The 16952-nt window shown below is 34.3% G+C and overlaps 1 protein-coding gene across 21 annotated transcripts in view; it reads left to right on the top strand.

The window, feature by feature from the left end:
- Pde1c (Phosphodiesterase 1c) overlaps positions 1 to 16952 on the top strand; it is a 305826-nt gene that overhangs the window by 283666 nt on the left and 5208 nt on the right. For all 21 annotated transcript variants that reach the window (XM_053744341.1, XM_053744357.1, XM_053744349.2 and 18 more), the window contains 7 exons: positions 2445 to 2694; positions 4790 to 4906; positions 8561 to 8701; positions 9727 to 9896; positions 15573 to 15798; positions 16203 to 16488; positions 16667 to 16756. In XM_053744341.1, coding sequence (XP_053600316.1) covers positions 2445 to 2694; positions 4790 to 4906; positions 8561 to 8701; positions 9727 to 9896; positions 15573 to 15798; positions 16203 to 16488; positions 16667 to 16756 — 1280 coding nt within the window. The remainder of the gene's footprint in view (positions 1 to 2444; positions 2695 to 4789; positions 4907 to 8560; positions 8702 to 9726; positions 9897 to 15572; positions 15799 to 16202; positions 16489 to 16666; positions 16757 to 16952) is intronic.

The following is a 16952-nucleotide window of genomic DNA, read 5'->3' as shown; positions in this document are numbered from 1 at the left end:
AAAAAATACATAATTATAAAATTTAAATATTCGTCAATTTGCATAATTAAAAGAAAACATTGTCAACTTCAATATAGTACTTAAAGACGTTGATATAACTATTTGCACATTTCATAATAATTCCAGAATACACTCAGAATGAAAGTTTAGACAAGCTGAAAAGAGGTATCGTGGTTTGACGGAAAAGTACGTGTATTTTCACAGGAGATTTTCTCCGTGTTCATTAAAGTTGGGCTTTCTCTGAAAATCATGACACAAATTTAGTATTTCTGAGAAAGCGAGGACTTCATTAAAAGTAATGGTATCTTCGAACTTAAGTTTTTTTTTTTTAATAAGTAGGTAAGTAAGAAATACAATGGAAAGCAATGTATTCTGTATATTTGATTGGGCAACAATTGTGTTGTTAATTGCAATCCTATTTATTATTGACAAATGAAACCAAATTCATTTTGGAATAAATAAACAATCAGTAATTGTTGCAAATAAGTAAACTTCATTAGTAAACTTCGTTTGCTGCCTAGTATTGATTATCTATGGAACTAAAAAAATATAGATAAATGCGATGTGACGTATATATTTACGATTATCATAACGAGCCTTTTTATCTTATTATACGACACGATAATGTAGGCAAAACTTTTTATTTCCTAGTTTACTTCTCGAAAATTACCCTTATTAAAAAATAATTATTTACTCTGCACATCTGTGTGTAGTTACATCATCTTTGTTTTTTGATTTGTTCCAATAGGTAAATTGGTTGTGACAAACGGACGAACAGACAGACGTACGAGTGTTCCTATAAGAGCTCCGGATTTTGATTTTTTTATTTGCACTGAACTCTAATAATAGTTGCCCCATATTTTTTTTTTACAATGTACCGTAAAGAAACTTAACAATAAAATAAACACATTCACCTTTTCTGTTCATTCGAAACTCCATAATAGAATTCGAAATTATAGGTACCTTACATTTCAATTCACAATTGTTGCCCATAGAATACGAAATGAAGCACGTTGCATGGAACCCCTTGGAACCTGGAAGAGCATGGCAACGTCGTAGGTGATACTCTCATAATATCAGTACAGCCTACTTACTGCGAAAGGAAATTTACTGAAACAAAACGGTGGAAAAGACTACTAGACAGATATTGTTAGAAAAACTTACCTTAGATAACCTTTCTTTAACCATAGATGAATTTACCTTAGAATAAGCAAGATAATGTATTACTGATGTAAGTGTCACCTACAAAGTTGCTAAAGAATTGCTAGATAGCCCTCTTCAAAGCATGTCAGCTCAAGTGTTATTAAACTTTCTACAAATAAAATCTCTGGACAGATACTGGATGATACTGGATGCGCGTGTTTTTTGTAATGCTAATTTATTTACTAACTCATAATACCAACGAGCTTTGTGCCTTGGAATATCCATTAAGAAGGCAAGAAGTGGATCTGTATAATGATATTCTCCATTATATTACAATTCAACAGGATTAATTCAAATTTTGACAGTGATATTTACAAGTATCGTTCACGTAACAATTCTTAGCTGATTTATTTTATTTGATATGGCATAATGACTGGTTTCATGGATAATATCATTATGATCATTTTTAATAAACAACAGAATAATTAATTTAAAAGGAAATAGTCGCCAATGATTGTGTCGTATCAAAAAATAAGGGGAAGAGATGAGGAAAACTGATAATGAAAAATCCACTTTCGTTTTAATAATTCATAGTATAAGCAAATTTAAATTAATGATTTTTCAATCGTCAAGGGTTCATTTAATCGTCATTATAGAAATTAAAAAAATCTGGCGATTAAGAAATCATGCATTGTGTTTTTTAACTCAATTAACTAACCTACTAACCTCGTAATTTATATTAAAATTAATGTAATTTACTTTGTGAATTTTCTGTATTCACTCACCTTAAATATAATCTTTGTAACATTTTGTTCCAGACACTAATTAATATTTTCTTTTATCTCTACTAACAGTGACATTTTAGATATTTAGCAATATTCCAGAATATTTTACTAATTTTAAAAAGAACAAACAAAATAGAGGTAGACATATTAGTAAGTCCTAAAATATTAAATAAGTAGATATAGTGTACAATATGCATTAGAGATAGTTAAATGAACATATTATTTCTGATAAGTAATTTTAGCAAGTAGGCTCTACACCAGACGTAGTATGGAAAAACTACTGTCCCGTGTAAATGTATTTTGGTAGAACTTTTGTACACTAAACGTAGTTTACTAATGTTATTAACGTATGACTTATAACAAGAATACTTCAAGCATTACTAGAATTCCAAATCAAATCAAAGAATCAAAATGATTCAAACAAAACTTAACAAATAACGCTCAAATTTTTACCAGCCCTCGCTTTATTAACACTAATTAAAGATTAGATATTAACATCTACTGGGTTGTGAACAGGAGATTGGCTGATGAAGACGATGAGTTATCAGAAGTCCAACCTGATGCTGTGCCTCCTGAAGTTAGAGAATGGCTGGCTTCAACCTTCACGCGGCAACTGGCGACGGCTAAGCGGAAGTCTGATGAGAAGCCCAAGTTTCGATCGGTGGCACACGCTATCAGGGCTGGTATCTTCGTGGACAGAATCTACAGGCGCGTCACCAGTACCGCGTTAATGCAGTTCCCACAAGACGTGGTTAGAGTACTTAAGGTTAGTGTTTTCAGTTTTCGTTTATAAAATTATGTTCCATCTGAAGTCTTATTTTTATGTAGCGTACTTGTATTACGAGTGTCAATAGGAATAACATTGATTGTTTTATGATCTGTGTTTCCTGATGTTCCTGATGTTGTTTCATGATCTCCTCTCCCTTCCTTTCCGAGCTACTACAACACCAACACAAGAGAAAAAGGAAATTTGTCCAGCCAGTATATATATCTAACTTTCATGTGCAGCGAGTGCATGTGAGTTTTGCTTTAGTATCATAAATTATCTTTTTTTTGTATTGCATAGGAAATGGACTAACATTTAGTGTTTTGACCGTACCGATGCTGATAATTTAATCAATATTTTACCTGGCGGTATAGGCTTTCATTACTGTGTAGGTAACACAGTAATGAAAGCCTATACCGCCAGGTCGGGCCAATTAGAATCCTGAAAGCTCCGGGCTGAATATGCAATTAGATTCAGTAGAAAGGTCATGATGAGTGGAATAATGCATAAAGTCATTTATTTATTTTATTTATTCAAAAACTTTATTCCACAAAATTCCAAAATTTATGTACAAAAAGTGGACTTAACGCCATATGACCAGCCAATATTACCATTTACAATTTGTATCATCATTTCGTACGTGAAAACTCCGTTTGTGAAAATTTCTGTTGAATCCTGAAGACAAGAGAAGAACGAAATAAAAATCTTTAACCTTGAAGAATGTGTACAAAACACATTAACTTTTCACGTTCGTTCAACATCAGCGCAAACAGTATTTCAGGCCACAAAAGTGCTCCAACCTACTTCTTGGCTTCGTTAAATTATTTCGTAGGGATGTTATCGAACTAACACAGCTCCGTAACTTAAGGTATCGGATATCCGACATACATCTATCTAAAATCGTAACCTATCCGAAATAAAAAATCGAATAGGGTCGAGCCTGAATGATTTTTATTTACACCTAGAATAACGTATTCTCTAGCTGCACATTTTTTTTTTCGTCACTTATAGTATTTATTGCTTTTTATAGCCGGCCTTTCGGCGCTGGGAATCAAATGTTCATAACTGAAATTACCCAAAACTTTGAATTCACAACATATGCGAAAGTCATTTCTTTATAATAAAGTCAGTCATAGTCTGACAGTCTAACAGTTGCCTTAGGCCTTTTGAATAAAATCTCAGTGTTAGCAACACACTCTATAAGTATGAAAGAAAAGACTTATATCCGAATTAATACGATATATCCGTATCCAGATCCGAAATGTCTTATCCATAACATCCCTATTATTTAGTCAGTCTTTTGTTCACATTACTCGCAGGGTTGCGTTTTGTGTGACTTTCTGTACTGTTTAAACGTTCGAACCGCCTACGACGAAATTAAATGTAATTGTGTGTACGTATGCCTTTGTTTGAAATTGTTCGGTTGTCATTTTGTCTACATATATCTGAGTCAGAATTAAATATTGAAATTGAATGTCGGGTCACTTATGTGGATGTTTAATGAGTAAACTTATTTTAACTACGATCGATTTCACTGATAGAAATCAACTTTCCGTTTACAACACAATCGAACAAAACATCGATATGATATTATACGAGCTACTTGCTCGCTTTTGTTTTAAAGACGATAAAACCAATTTACACATATTATATGCCTAAAATTATCCTGAAAATTCCACATAACAAAAAATCTGACAACTTAGTAAATAAACCTTCTACACAGCCTTTGTCTTTTCTTTCTCGCATCGTCGCGTTGTCCCGGTTACACTTCACTAGTACTGACGGTACACTTCTAAACAAATCTCACCGTAACTAAGTTCCTCAATTGTGGCTGTAACACCCCAAAGCTACAACAAAACGGTTCAGTAATCATTTGGTCATAAACGTAGTTTGTAGCTTGTGAGAAATAACTAGAAATATAAAAATTGACGAGAAAAAGTGCCTGTGAAGGTCTAATTTCTGAATAAATGATTTGAATTTGAATTTGAATTTAAACCTTTATATCGTGAAGAATCAGTTATGCTTTGATCTGTACTGCTTAAAGTCAACCCTCTATACGAATGTTCATTTCATCACCAAACCAAATTGTTCACAGACATTAGACGAGTGGTCGTTTGACGTGTTTGCTCTCCATGAGGCTTCGTGCGGCGCACCCGTCAAGTACCTGGGGTACGAGCTGCTCAACAGATATGGAATGATACACAAATTTAAGGTAAAATAGTATATATATATATATATATATATATATATATATATATTTTAAGGACGTGTAAAAATTAATTCAGGAATAAAAACCCTTGATTCCAAAAAAAAACTTATACTTTAAACTTATACTTGTATATCGAGATCGGGAAAAGCGCGTGTCACTACTCACTACTGGTGTAATTGTAGGCGTCCATGGGCTGTGCTGACTGACAATTGAAAAGCATTAATCGTCATTTTCGCTTAAACGTCTTGTCTTCAACTCCACAACTCACCGTCTGATGAGTTCTGATCGATGTAGGTAGTAATCACATTTTATTTAATTCAATAGCATTCGTTGTTATACTTGCTCGTTAAGTACAAATGTGAGTTGTTTGCCTGCCACTGATGACAAGTGGAGTGAAAAATAACAGATATAGAATGATGTAAAATGATAAAATAGTGCATTATCACACACAATCAATTCTTGATACCAGCCATTTCCTTGGTCTATATTGTCTCGTCCACAACTTGCAACCTGATAAATTGCTAAACTGAGTCTACATGTGACCTACCAATATGGCTATCAAATGAAATGTCTTTCTTTACTTGTTGATTGATTGATTGATTGTAGAATGCATTATGAAAAATCTAAAACTTAAATTTAAAACTTTTCATATATTCGTAATCAAATAATGTTAGGTACATTATTTGATTACGAATATATATATATTCGTATCTAAATATACTCGTATATATTCGTATCGAATATAATATATATATATTCGTAATCAAATAATGTACCTAACATTATTTGATTACGAATATATGAAATATAAAAATAAAAACGTTTACAAAAATTCCTGTTGAATGAATTTATGTTAAAAATGTATTAAAATGTATAATTTCTATAATGATACTGTTTCGCTGAATGATTATTATTTTCACAAAATGATATAGATTCACTAAGACTAATGTTGATAGGACGAAAGATCATTAATTTATGTTGCCTAATAGTGTTGTTAGCTGTCAGCCAGAGGCGCAACAACTATAATGAACCTCCTCTTTAACTTTATGCATTTCCGTACCAAGAACTCGGAAGTTTCATAAAGCCTTGACGCATAATTCTACTTAAACAGCATTGCACGTTAATTTAAAATGTTATTATTTTTTTCTTTCTAATCTTCATATGTCCCTGGTTGTATTTGGGGCTGTGACGACACGAGGTCCGGGTTCAGCGTAATAAATAAACCTGAATTTTTAATATTCTGCAACTCTGCGTGTGATTTTACCACCGGTTGCCTGTCTGACATCAACCTCCCTTAGGAATGCTTCTGTGAAATATCAGCTGCCAAGTCTATATATCCATTTGTATCATAACGATATCCACGGGGGATATGGAATGGTCCAAATCTAGGTGCTATATTATGTATTGCCCGATTTTAATGATCCATAGATAAAAGATTTAAAAAAAACAACAACACGACACCAATATCCAGACACCGAAATACAAATAAATAACAAAGAATAAAGAAAGCATTAAAAGATAAGCGTCTTTCTTTTTTAAATAAATATGTTCGACAAATTTTGGTTTATCTATAAATAAAGTAAACTAAATCAAACTATGTTAACGAAGACGTTCCTCCAAAATTTAAGAACCGGATAAAAAGAACGACCTTTGAAAATGCTAATCTAGATTGGAAAAATCCGCTCTGACAAATAAATACCATTTGCTGTCTTTTTAGTTTTTGAAGGTTTTTTCCTCTGATTCATAATGGAATTGGACAGGCTACTTGGCGATAAGTCAAATTAGACCCCACGTTATCGGACATTAATCCAATTTGCTGGGCTGTTGCCTTCAAGAAACTTCGCGTTCCATTTATCCTTACATTATTTTCTTTCCATTGCTCTTTAGAAAGTATTGAAAAATTTTTATACATGTCAATGAAAATATTTCCACTGGCTTGCCGAAAGAAAAACCAGATGTTTCTACTTCTATACAAGTTATATCAGTCAAGAAAAAGAATAATAAAATTAAGATTCCTTGCATAGGTGATGGCCTAGTAACCTGTCATTATTTCAGAATCTCATTATGAACACGTTTAAACTAGCTATTGAGATAAATGTGGCTTTCGGGTTTCGCAACTGGCTCTGTATACACCGTGAGAGAAGAGGTATATAGAATCTGACACCAATATTAACAATAAACCATCGGAGTACCTACTAATTCCATGCAATAAACACACTCGAAAAGAAAGAAATAAGAAATTACATGAACTGAAGAGTTTTGGAATGGATCCACACAGCCTTCAGTGAGCGCTGACGGCTATGAACTCATTTCAAGTCGATAAAAATATTTTCTTTTCCTACAGAGATTATGAATAAATAAATTTGTTGCCTTGTTATTAAAATTGTTATTCAAAAAAATTTCATCAACGTCAAGAAGTTTTAATAGCCTCTTCGATAAACGAAAGAAGTTTGAAATTTGAGACGTGCTATTTTTAACAATTATGTAAACGGATTAAGTTTTAGATTACACTTCAATCTACGTATTAGAAACTCTCTCTCTCTCTCTTTTATCGCTTTCCGGTTTCTTCATCAGCCGTAATGCTTCTTCAGCCCCGTTAAGCCAGGACAGAGTCCACATTACAACTATTTCTTCTCCACTTAGCATAGCCTTTAGCATCTTTATTGTCAGTCCATTGGCACGCATAGACTTCGACCACGTCATAAAATTGAAGAATTTGTTTAAACTCGCTAATCTTGGTCTATCAGATTTAAGAAATGTTTCTATGTAATCAGAGATGTACAATACAGATCTAGTAAATATGGACTAAATTATCATTAGGCTTACTTGAAATTTCTATCGGAGCAAAGCCCCAGAACACGGCTATCAAGATAAAAAATATAGTGGTAATCTAGCTAAATTTAATAATATTAATCCATTATAAATGTTTTTGCGTGCGTTAGCAAGAGATACCTATCTTTACATTCTCTAAGTTTTAACCAGTGTATGCGGGTCGGTTGACTTTACAGTCCATGCGATAATAAATAAAATTGAAATAACTGTTTAAATACTCAGCAGAAACTCGTGAAATTAATTTAAAAGTGAAACGAAGCATTGAAATTCAAGGAAACAGGTCTTTTCCTTGTTTCAAATTATTATAATTTGATTCCAGCTTCAAGATCTCCGAGGGGACGCTACTTGAGGTGTATTCGCTGTTGCGTACATTTACCGTTCTTTTACGTTTTATTGTGAAAATTATATTTCACAATTTGTTTCAGGCAATGTTTAAAAGGTTAAGCATGCTATTTTTAATTTTTACCGCGTAACATGACTACCAAAGGTTATCCCGAAATTCCCACGGGAGTGAAGCTCTGGGGCGCACCTAGTGTATATATAAATCAAGTAGATATCCGATGCCTTTCGACTTTTGAATAAAATAGAACACTAGTACATTAGCAATGGCACAGAATTAAACAATATAGCTATATTTATAAAAGAAAATGTAGTTTCTTTGAGCCTCATCATCTTCAACCGATTTAATATCCCCAATGTCGGATCACTGACCTACCTTATAGATGGATAAGAATTATGGGCCTTATGACCCAGCCGGGCCTCTGCGAATTGGCAGATTTTACCAACTGTGTGGGTCAAATGTGGTGAAATATTCCTTTATTCCAGGTCCCGCCCACAATACTGGAGAACTTCCTAAGCAGGATAGAAGAAGGCTACTGCAAGTTCCACAACCCTTACCACAATAACCTTCACGCCGCTGATGTAGCACAAACTGTCCATTACATGCTGTGCCAGACGGGGCTCATGGTGAGTAATCATTCTCTCTCACCTGAGTGTTACTTGTCCGTGTCGCACTAAAGCCACCTTTAAATTACACATGTCATGATAAAATGTCATTTCAATATCAACGGCCCAATCTCTGCGGCCATGGTGTGGCCATCATGCCGGAATGCTACACTGTAGGTACCAAGTTCGATCTCCAGTCTGGTTAAGATGTAAAACTAATAATATAAAAATATAGCAATTACAGTCAACGGCACATAAACCTACCCAAATTCATTGCAAACTCGCCGTTATTACCGCATGCAGGGTGACTTGATGTGCTGTTGACTGTACCTTTGAGTTAGTATCACATAACACAAGTTTTGATTTATTTTGGGGCTAACTCATGCGTGATTTGTACTCTTAACCACTGTACTAAATTCCTAATTTTTTTCATGTCACTATTATTATTATTATTTTCAAAATTAGTTAAAAAGCAATTGTAACATGTAGAACCATTTTAATTAGGCTGTAAATTTTGAAGATTTGCTATCTTTTTATGTATAGTCCTTGTTCGCCTAAGCGGGTATCACATGCCAAGAATTATATGTACTTAATGGACGACTTAATCATTATATGTAAACATAAAATGGGTATAAAACACTCTTGTTATGGAGCTTAGTTCAGCTTGGCACACATGTCGTGTACCTAAGCTGCACCTGGCAAAATTGATATATATCCATCCCAAATGGGTTACGCAATTGGCACTACCTGAATTAAATTAAGTATGTGAAGTAATTGGGTTTGACCATGTCGTTAAACAAACCTGCCATACCGAAAGAGTTAGCCCCAAAGTAAGTTCGAGACTTGTGTTATGAGATACTAACTCAACGATACTATATTTTATAACTTGAACAATTATTAAATTGACATCCAAAATCCAGGATAATATGAAAAACATCATCTTCTATCTTGACCTGACCGTGATCGAACCCGGGACCTCCAGTGTAGCAATCCAGCATGATGACTAGGATACAGAGGTCATTCTCAAGTAAATCATTATCTTTTAGAACTGGCTGTCAGACTTGGAGATCTTCGCGACGCTGGTAGCAGCTGTAGTCCACGATTTCGAGCACACAGGCACCACGAACAACTTCCACGTCATGTCAGGGTCGGACACAGCCTTGCTGTACAACGACAGGGCTGTATTGGAGAATCACCATATCAGCGCTGCTTTTAGGTGAAGGACTTTTTACAAGTAACCAACCATATTTTTTTCTCTAAATATCAATATGGATATAGATATGCGAAATCTTACGAATATTAAGATAAAATCTTACGAAAATAGGATAATCTTACGGATTGTCGCGATTTTTATTTATTTTATATTTCATACGAATTGATCAGTTACATTCGAGTTAGGTATAGATAAAACAGCGGAGAATTTTTACAGTTATAGGGTACCTTTCATCACGGAACAATAACTGTTCCCGTGGCAAATTTACGCGGGCGAAGCCTGGAGCAAAAGTTAGTTTTAAGTTAATTCTAAATCTACAAATAATGTCATTCCGTCGATATAAAAACCCAGACATTTAAATAGTTCAGACATTTTTACCGAAGTATGTGGCGATTTGCGATGTCTCGGGGGGATATCATTTTCAATAAATCCAATCGATATCGAATTCGACTTAGGTACATTTTAAATACGAATTACACTGTCAATTTGCACAATATAACAGTGTGTGAATTACTCTTTCACGAGCGACAGGATATTAATTCTGAAATGGATCTTTTATTGATTGTTGAAAGGTCAATTGATTCTCGTACCCTTGTTGCTTAAAGTTATTAAGCTGCCTGATACTTTATGGTGCTTATGATCAAAAGAAAATTTTTACCTATCTTAAACAAAATTATCACTAAATTTTCTTTATCTCTCATGCTCACGTTTTCGATGAGATTGTCTTTCCAAATCAGACGATTTTCTACAGACATGGACTGGACAGCAATTAGATTTCTTTAATTTTATATAAACTATCTACATCAGAGGAATTGAAATCTATTTTTTCTGGTCATCAGATGATCCATCAATCTTAATACCATAATGGAATAAAAACCCTTACCTTCCTCTATACAACAACACCTACAAATTTAAAAATATCTAACAGTGTTATGAAAGGTAACACTTCGAAACGCACCTGTTTCATTATTGAATACCTGAATATGTGAACCAATTATACAAATCACCCTAACCCCCAACACCCTACCAAAGATACAAAAAAGGTCTCGAAAGGGATTAAAAAAAGCGTCGTAAATGTCAATTTGGACTACAAAGATAAAAATATCTTAACACTTAACGTATAAATGATAATGTTGAAAGAAAATATGAATAGAATCAGAATATATTCGAACAAAAGGCTATGACCTCGAAGTAATGAGATAATTTCCCCAAGGTATAGGCCTGGAGGATTTTCACACGGATTTTGTGGTTGAAGATTGGCAACTTATTAGGGCATATAAAAGTTATGATGTACTTAAAACGTCGTTGTAATATTCGGGTGTAGATAATTGTTAGTATTATCAATTTATGCTTTTTCTAAGGGGATAAATGGGAATAATTCGATCTCGTGTTTTTGTAAGGTTGTACAGCTGGTGCTGATAGCTAAATAGCTAGTTGAGAGGTATTATCTTGTCATTATTATAAAATACTAACGAACGAGTATACGTTAGTTGTTACGTTAGTTGTTAGTTAGAAGCTTAGGTACGTGTGCTACTAGATTATAACTGGTAAGAAATGATCAAATTCCAAAATTTGCTTTCGGTTTGATTAACAGTGATAATTTCAAATGGTTTTCCATACAAAATATAAACGAAAAATCAAGCGACATTCCCACGTGGCTTGTCCCGAGTAATAATTTAGAACAATCAAGTTCCTCTGCATGGACTTATTATTATTATTCGGCTGTAATATTACAAATTCGTAGGTTAGTGTGCTGTTGACTGTACGCAAAATATTTATCATATTTTGGCGACAGCGCTAGCCTTATTTATAGAGGCCTAAGTACACACTCACGTAAGCCCTTTTTGGGCATGGAAAGCACATCTTATCTACGAAACGGTGTGATTGATGTGCAACCTATTTTTAAAAGCGTCTCTCTCATAAATATTAACGAATTTGACCTTGAAAATATCGATTTACCAAAGTCATGATCGGGATCATGTGATTAATTAGTTTACGATGGAGATTTTGATGTGCAGACTCCAAATTATGATAAATTAGAACTACTACACTGTATATACGTTTTAACATCCCGGGTTAACATCTTATAGATATTTCATCCCGGAAAATGAGGGGGGTCCTTTAGGAAAATTAAAATAACAATCCACGGAGCCGATTTGCTTTAAAATTTTGTAGAAAGGTGTAAACATAAACAAATTGTTTTTATCGATTAAAGTCTGATACAGATACAATGGGCGCAGTATGTATCAATATATCAGTATAAAACTCTTCCGTTATTGAGTGACTGACTGACTCACTGACAGACAACATACACCCGAAACTACTGGGCGAAAAGCTGAAATTTGGCATGTAGGTGAGTATAGGTGAGCACTAAGAGAGGATTTTTGGAAATTCTACTCCGAAGGGGGTGAAATGGGTGAAGTCTGTAAATATGAAAGTTTTACACCCTTGAAGTTAGTGACTTGAAAATTTGGATTTTGGGTGTTTACAACAAAGTAATGAATACGTGTTTCAGAATTTTCTGACAATAAACCCTCAACCCCTTCATAAGGGGGGTGAAAAATTGTATGGGACTTAATACAATTTTCAAGATAAAAAGCTGAAAATTGGCACACTTACTTTTTGTAGTAAATAACAGTAATAGTAAATACAAAAAATGTTTAATTTACGTTTGTGGTTAATAAAAAACCGGGACGTAAAAAGTCATGGAAATTGGGACGGCACGCGTTGCTTAAGCGGGAGTGGGAGTAGGAGCGGGAAATGGGAAGGAGACACGTAGTGGGGAACAGGACGGGACACATTGCAAAAAAACATGATGGCACAATATGTAGGAAACGGTACGGGATATCTACTTTACATAACATAGCAGGAAGCGGGATTGGACAAGTTTGCGGGACGAGACACGCAGCGGGAAACAGGAAATTGAACTAAAGATGAGAAAAAATGCGAATTTGAATCATATATGTTTACCAGTCTTACAGAGTAATAAAAAAATTACTGAGATTTTGCTATGAAATTCACGGGCGAAGCCGCGTGCAAGAGCTAGTTTAATAATAAAATCCGTCAAAATGTTCCTGTTCATTGATGACTTGGTGAGAATTTTATTAGATCAATCATCAGTACAGAGATCGATATAATTACGTGGGCATGATATGTGAAACTAACCGAAAATCGAGTATTTAAACTGGTTATTACTAATTATTAAGGACATTAATTACGTTGATTATAGGGAAATTTAATATGTACTTAATTAAGAAAGCCTTTGTTGTCAAAATCTAAGCCTTAACGAGGTTGGGGGGTGAGACTTTTAGGGTCAGTTGCACCAGTCCATTTTAACATTGACTTTAATCTGCGCAGAAAAACGCAAAGTACGCCATATTGTCTAAACTAAGGCGGATCGTTAAAGTTTGACTGGTGCAACTCAGGGTGAGTTGAACCAGTATTATTTTTAACCATTGAAATCTAAGCCTTAATGAGGTTTAGCCGATGTTCATTGTAGATACGATAATTCAAAAAGGCACGTAAACAAAATAATTGTTTACGCTTTAAGGGTTTACCCCCAGAATTTATAAATATTCTTAGGAATATCTTATACCTTACACTCTGCGTGTGAAATTTCAGTCAAGATAATGTTTAGGATTTATACAAATGTGACATGTAATTTTGATGGTAAAACTTTTTCACTATAGATCCATTCAAATAATTATCAATAGACATCTTTGACAGTTAGGATTTTTTAAATGGTGGCCCGGCCTAACTCCGCACACGGTCTATAAACCTTCGGGAATAAAATATCTAACAGTGAAAACTGCATCAAAATATGTTAAACGGTTTAAAAGAAGAAACTGAGAGACGCAGAACGCGAATTTGTTTAATACTATGACATAATATTAAACAACTGACTGAAATTAGCATCATCATCTCACAAGTTAATATTAGAGCAAATTCCGGCGAAGTATTATTCGCCACACCTTTCCGCTTCTGCTTTCACAGTGTAGAATACGAATATAACCATATGCAGGTCTATTCCTTGCATAATTCGTATGTATTACCTACCCATTACTGACCGCCTCTGCTTCGCAGGGTCATCCATCAATTGCCTTCAGGATAATTTGCCGAGGCCCTGAATTATAATATAAATTGGTTCACGATCCACTGCTTATGTGCGGGTCAGGTACGCATTCGAATTTATCCATAATGATGAAGAATGTTTACTTGTTATAAACTGTTGTAAATTCAATGTTTTTCTGAAAAAAAATATTGATAACGCCAAAAGCAGAACTAAAAATGCCGCTTGTAATTTCTCTGTTATTTGATAGATTTTAATCAGAATAGGTATGAAAAAATATAAGTTTATGTTGTCATAATCATGAGAAAATATCTCTAAGATCATCCTCATATATTAAGGTATCGGACCTTAGATCATTTATCGGACAGAAAGGTATATAATTCCTATGCTTATAACCAACAACGCAATTTTCCATATCGTGAACTACTGCTTATGCTAAAATAATTTAATAATATATGATAACCTGCAATAAAATTGACATAATCGCGTACAACACCATAACATTTGACCTCATTGCTACAAATGGCTGCCCATTCGAATCAAGTGATAGCCTTATTTGCGTAATTGCACATGGAGCCCTACCCTAACGTAAAACTGGATCAAAGCATTTGAAAATTCAAATTAATTGAAGGCTGAAGAATGATATCAGACATGTCAATTTTGTAAATATCCATGCACAACTATTTTATTAATAAATATATATATATTTTAATATCTCGTAATGGAACGTAATGGAAGATGGAATTGCCAAAAACTTATGGCAAAAACAGAAAATCTTACTCACAATTTCAAACTGAATATATGTAAACCTTAAAATATATATTATTAAATGTTGCCTGTTTAATGCTGAAAGAATTTTTGAAATCGGTTCGGTAATTCCGGATATTACCCGCCTCAAACATACAAACTCACAAACGCTTACCTTTTTATATTAATAGTAATAGGAGTATATATGTAAACCTTATAATCTTACCATGCTGTAAATTAAACAAAATTAAAAAATGGTAGTTATAATCAAAATATATTCGAATCTACCTCAACAGGATGAATCATACCATATTAACTATGCCCGATATAATTCTCATGTTTATAATAGAAATAATGTGCAAACTTCATTTACTCGTAGCTATCAGCCTCGACCCGCAAGTTTAGTCATGTTATTGTTCTGAAGCGCTCACTTAACTTGAGAAATTTCGTGGGCTTATCTTATCCTATTGTAAGCTATTCATACGCTCAAACTTCTCGGTGAAAACCCTTGTGTAATCCAGATTTTAGCATAATTATTACTTAGTATATTATTCTGATGTGATTATTAGGTTTACGTAGTAAGTACAGCACACAATCTAAGAAAAATATGAGAAATCTAATCGTCTACAGCTTGATTACGCCCGGCCAACTGGATGACTGAATAAATCATCTTCGGGAATTATTTTGCCTATTTATTTATTTGCATAAATTCAATTCGTTAGTAATATTAATTTATTCAAACTTCATTTACCAAATTGGTATAAGGGTCAAAGTGAAATGCTAAAAGCATTATCTACCAGTCAACCTTCAGGAAATAATTTTAGAAGAATAATAAATCTTACGATCACATTTGCTGATTCCAGGCTCATGCGCGACGAGGAGTGCAACATCCTTCAAAACCTCTCCAGGGACGAGTTCCGCGAGTTCCGAACCCTGGTCATCGATATGGTGCTGGCCACAGACATGTCGTTCCACTTCCAGCAGCTAAAGAACATGAGGTCGCTGCTGACCCTCGCTGAGCCGACCGTTGACAAGTCGAAGGCAGCGTCCCTGGTGCTGCATTGTTGTGATATCTCGCATCCTGCTAAGGTATAGAAAACAATCCATACTATGATACTAGAAATGCGAAAGTTTGTCTGTCTGTTACGCTTTCACAGCTAAATTGCTGAGCCGATATGGTAATAGATACTACTGATAATGACGTCATATATAGGTTATTGCGGAGTCGCGGGCATCAGCTTATACATGTAGTTGAAAACTTTTCAGAGGATCATAAAGTAGGTAATTGACTACAAGTTTAATCGTGTGTACCATAATTTATTTTCAAAGTTGTTGTTCGAAGTTTCCTTTGATTATTTTCTTAAGCCTGTTCTATACGAATTCGGGTAGAAAGTTTTCAATTTATTGATCTGAAGAAAAACTGGAAGCCTGAAAAGAACCAGTATTTTAAGCCGTTATAAAATGTTTAACTAAAACCAGCACTGTGTTTTCAGAGATGGGACCTCCATCACCGATGGACAATGAGCCTCTTAGACGAGTTTTTCCTCCAAGGAGACAAAGAAAGGGACTTGGGGTTGCCATTCAGCCCACTCTGTGACAGAAACAACACGCTAGTAGCTGAATCTCAGATTGGTTTCATAGAATTCATCGTGGAGCCAAGTATGGGAGTGTGTGCTGATATGTTGGAGTGTATACTGGGGCCTCTGCACTCCAGTTCGAAAAATTCCACAAGTACTCCTGCGCATGAGCCAATCAATGAAGAAAATCCAGATAAACCAAGTCAGGGTTCAATCAATAATATTACAATATCAAGCTGCATCTATCTACATAGCATACTATCTTCCTCATCTGAAATAAATAGATAATACGAAATTCGTAACCGTGCGTTATGTTCCGATACCACTACGTTAAGACGATTCAACAGTATCAATAATTACTATTATCAATTTTGTTTCAGGAACTGAAAGTAATAAATTCAAGATCAGAAAACCGTGGATAGCGTGCCTCAGTGACAATAAGAAAATATGGAAGGAACAAGCGACAAAAGGTACATATATGCATACATTATCAATACCGACATTTTTTTTTATCGCATTAGACATTATTATCAAATTAGTTATTCAAATTATTAAACCCCGATGTACTACCTCAGAAGAGCTATTAGAGCTAATAGAAAGCCTGTAGTATCTGAACACTGGTAAAATAAGAAAAATGCAAGAATCGAAACCGAAATGTCGTTTGCA

This window comes from Plodia interpunctella, chromosome 1 (assembly GCF_027563975.2).
Source record: "Plodia interpunctella isolate USDA-ARS_2022_Savannah chromosome 1, ilPloInte3.2, whole genome shotgun sequence".
NCBI lineage: Eukaryota > Metazoa > Arthropoda > Insecta > Lepidoptera > Pyralidae > Plodia > Plodia interpunctella.
Note: the sequence above shows the minus strand (reverse complement) of the source record. Positions and strands in the feature narration are given on the sequence as shown.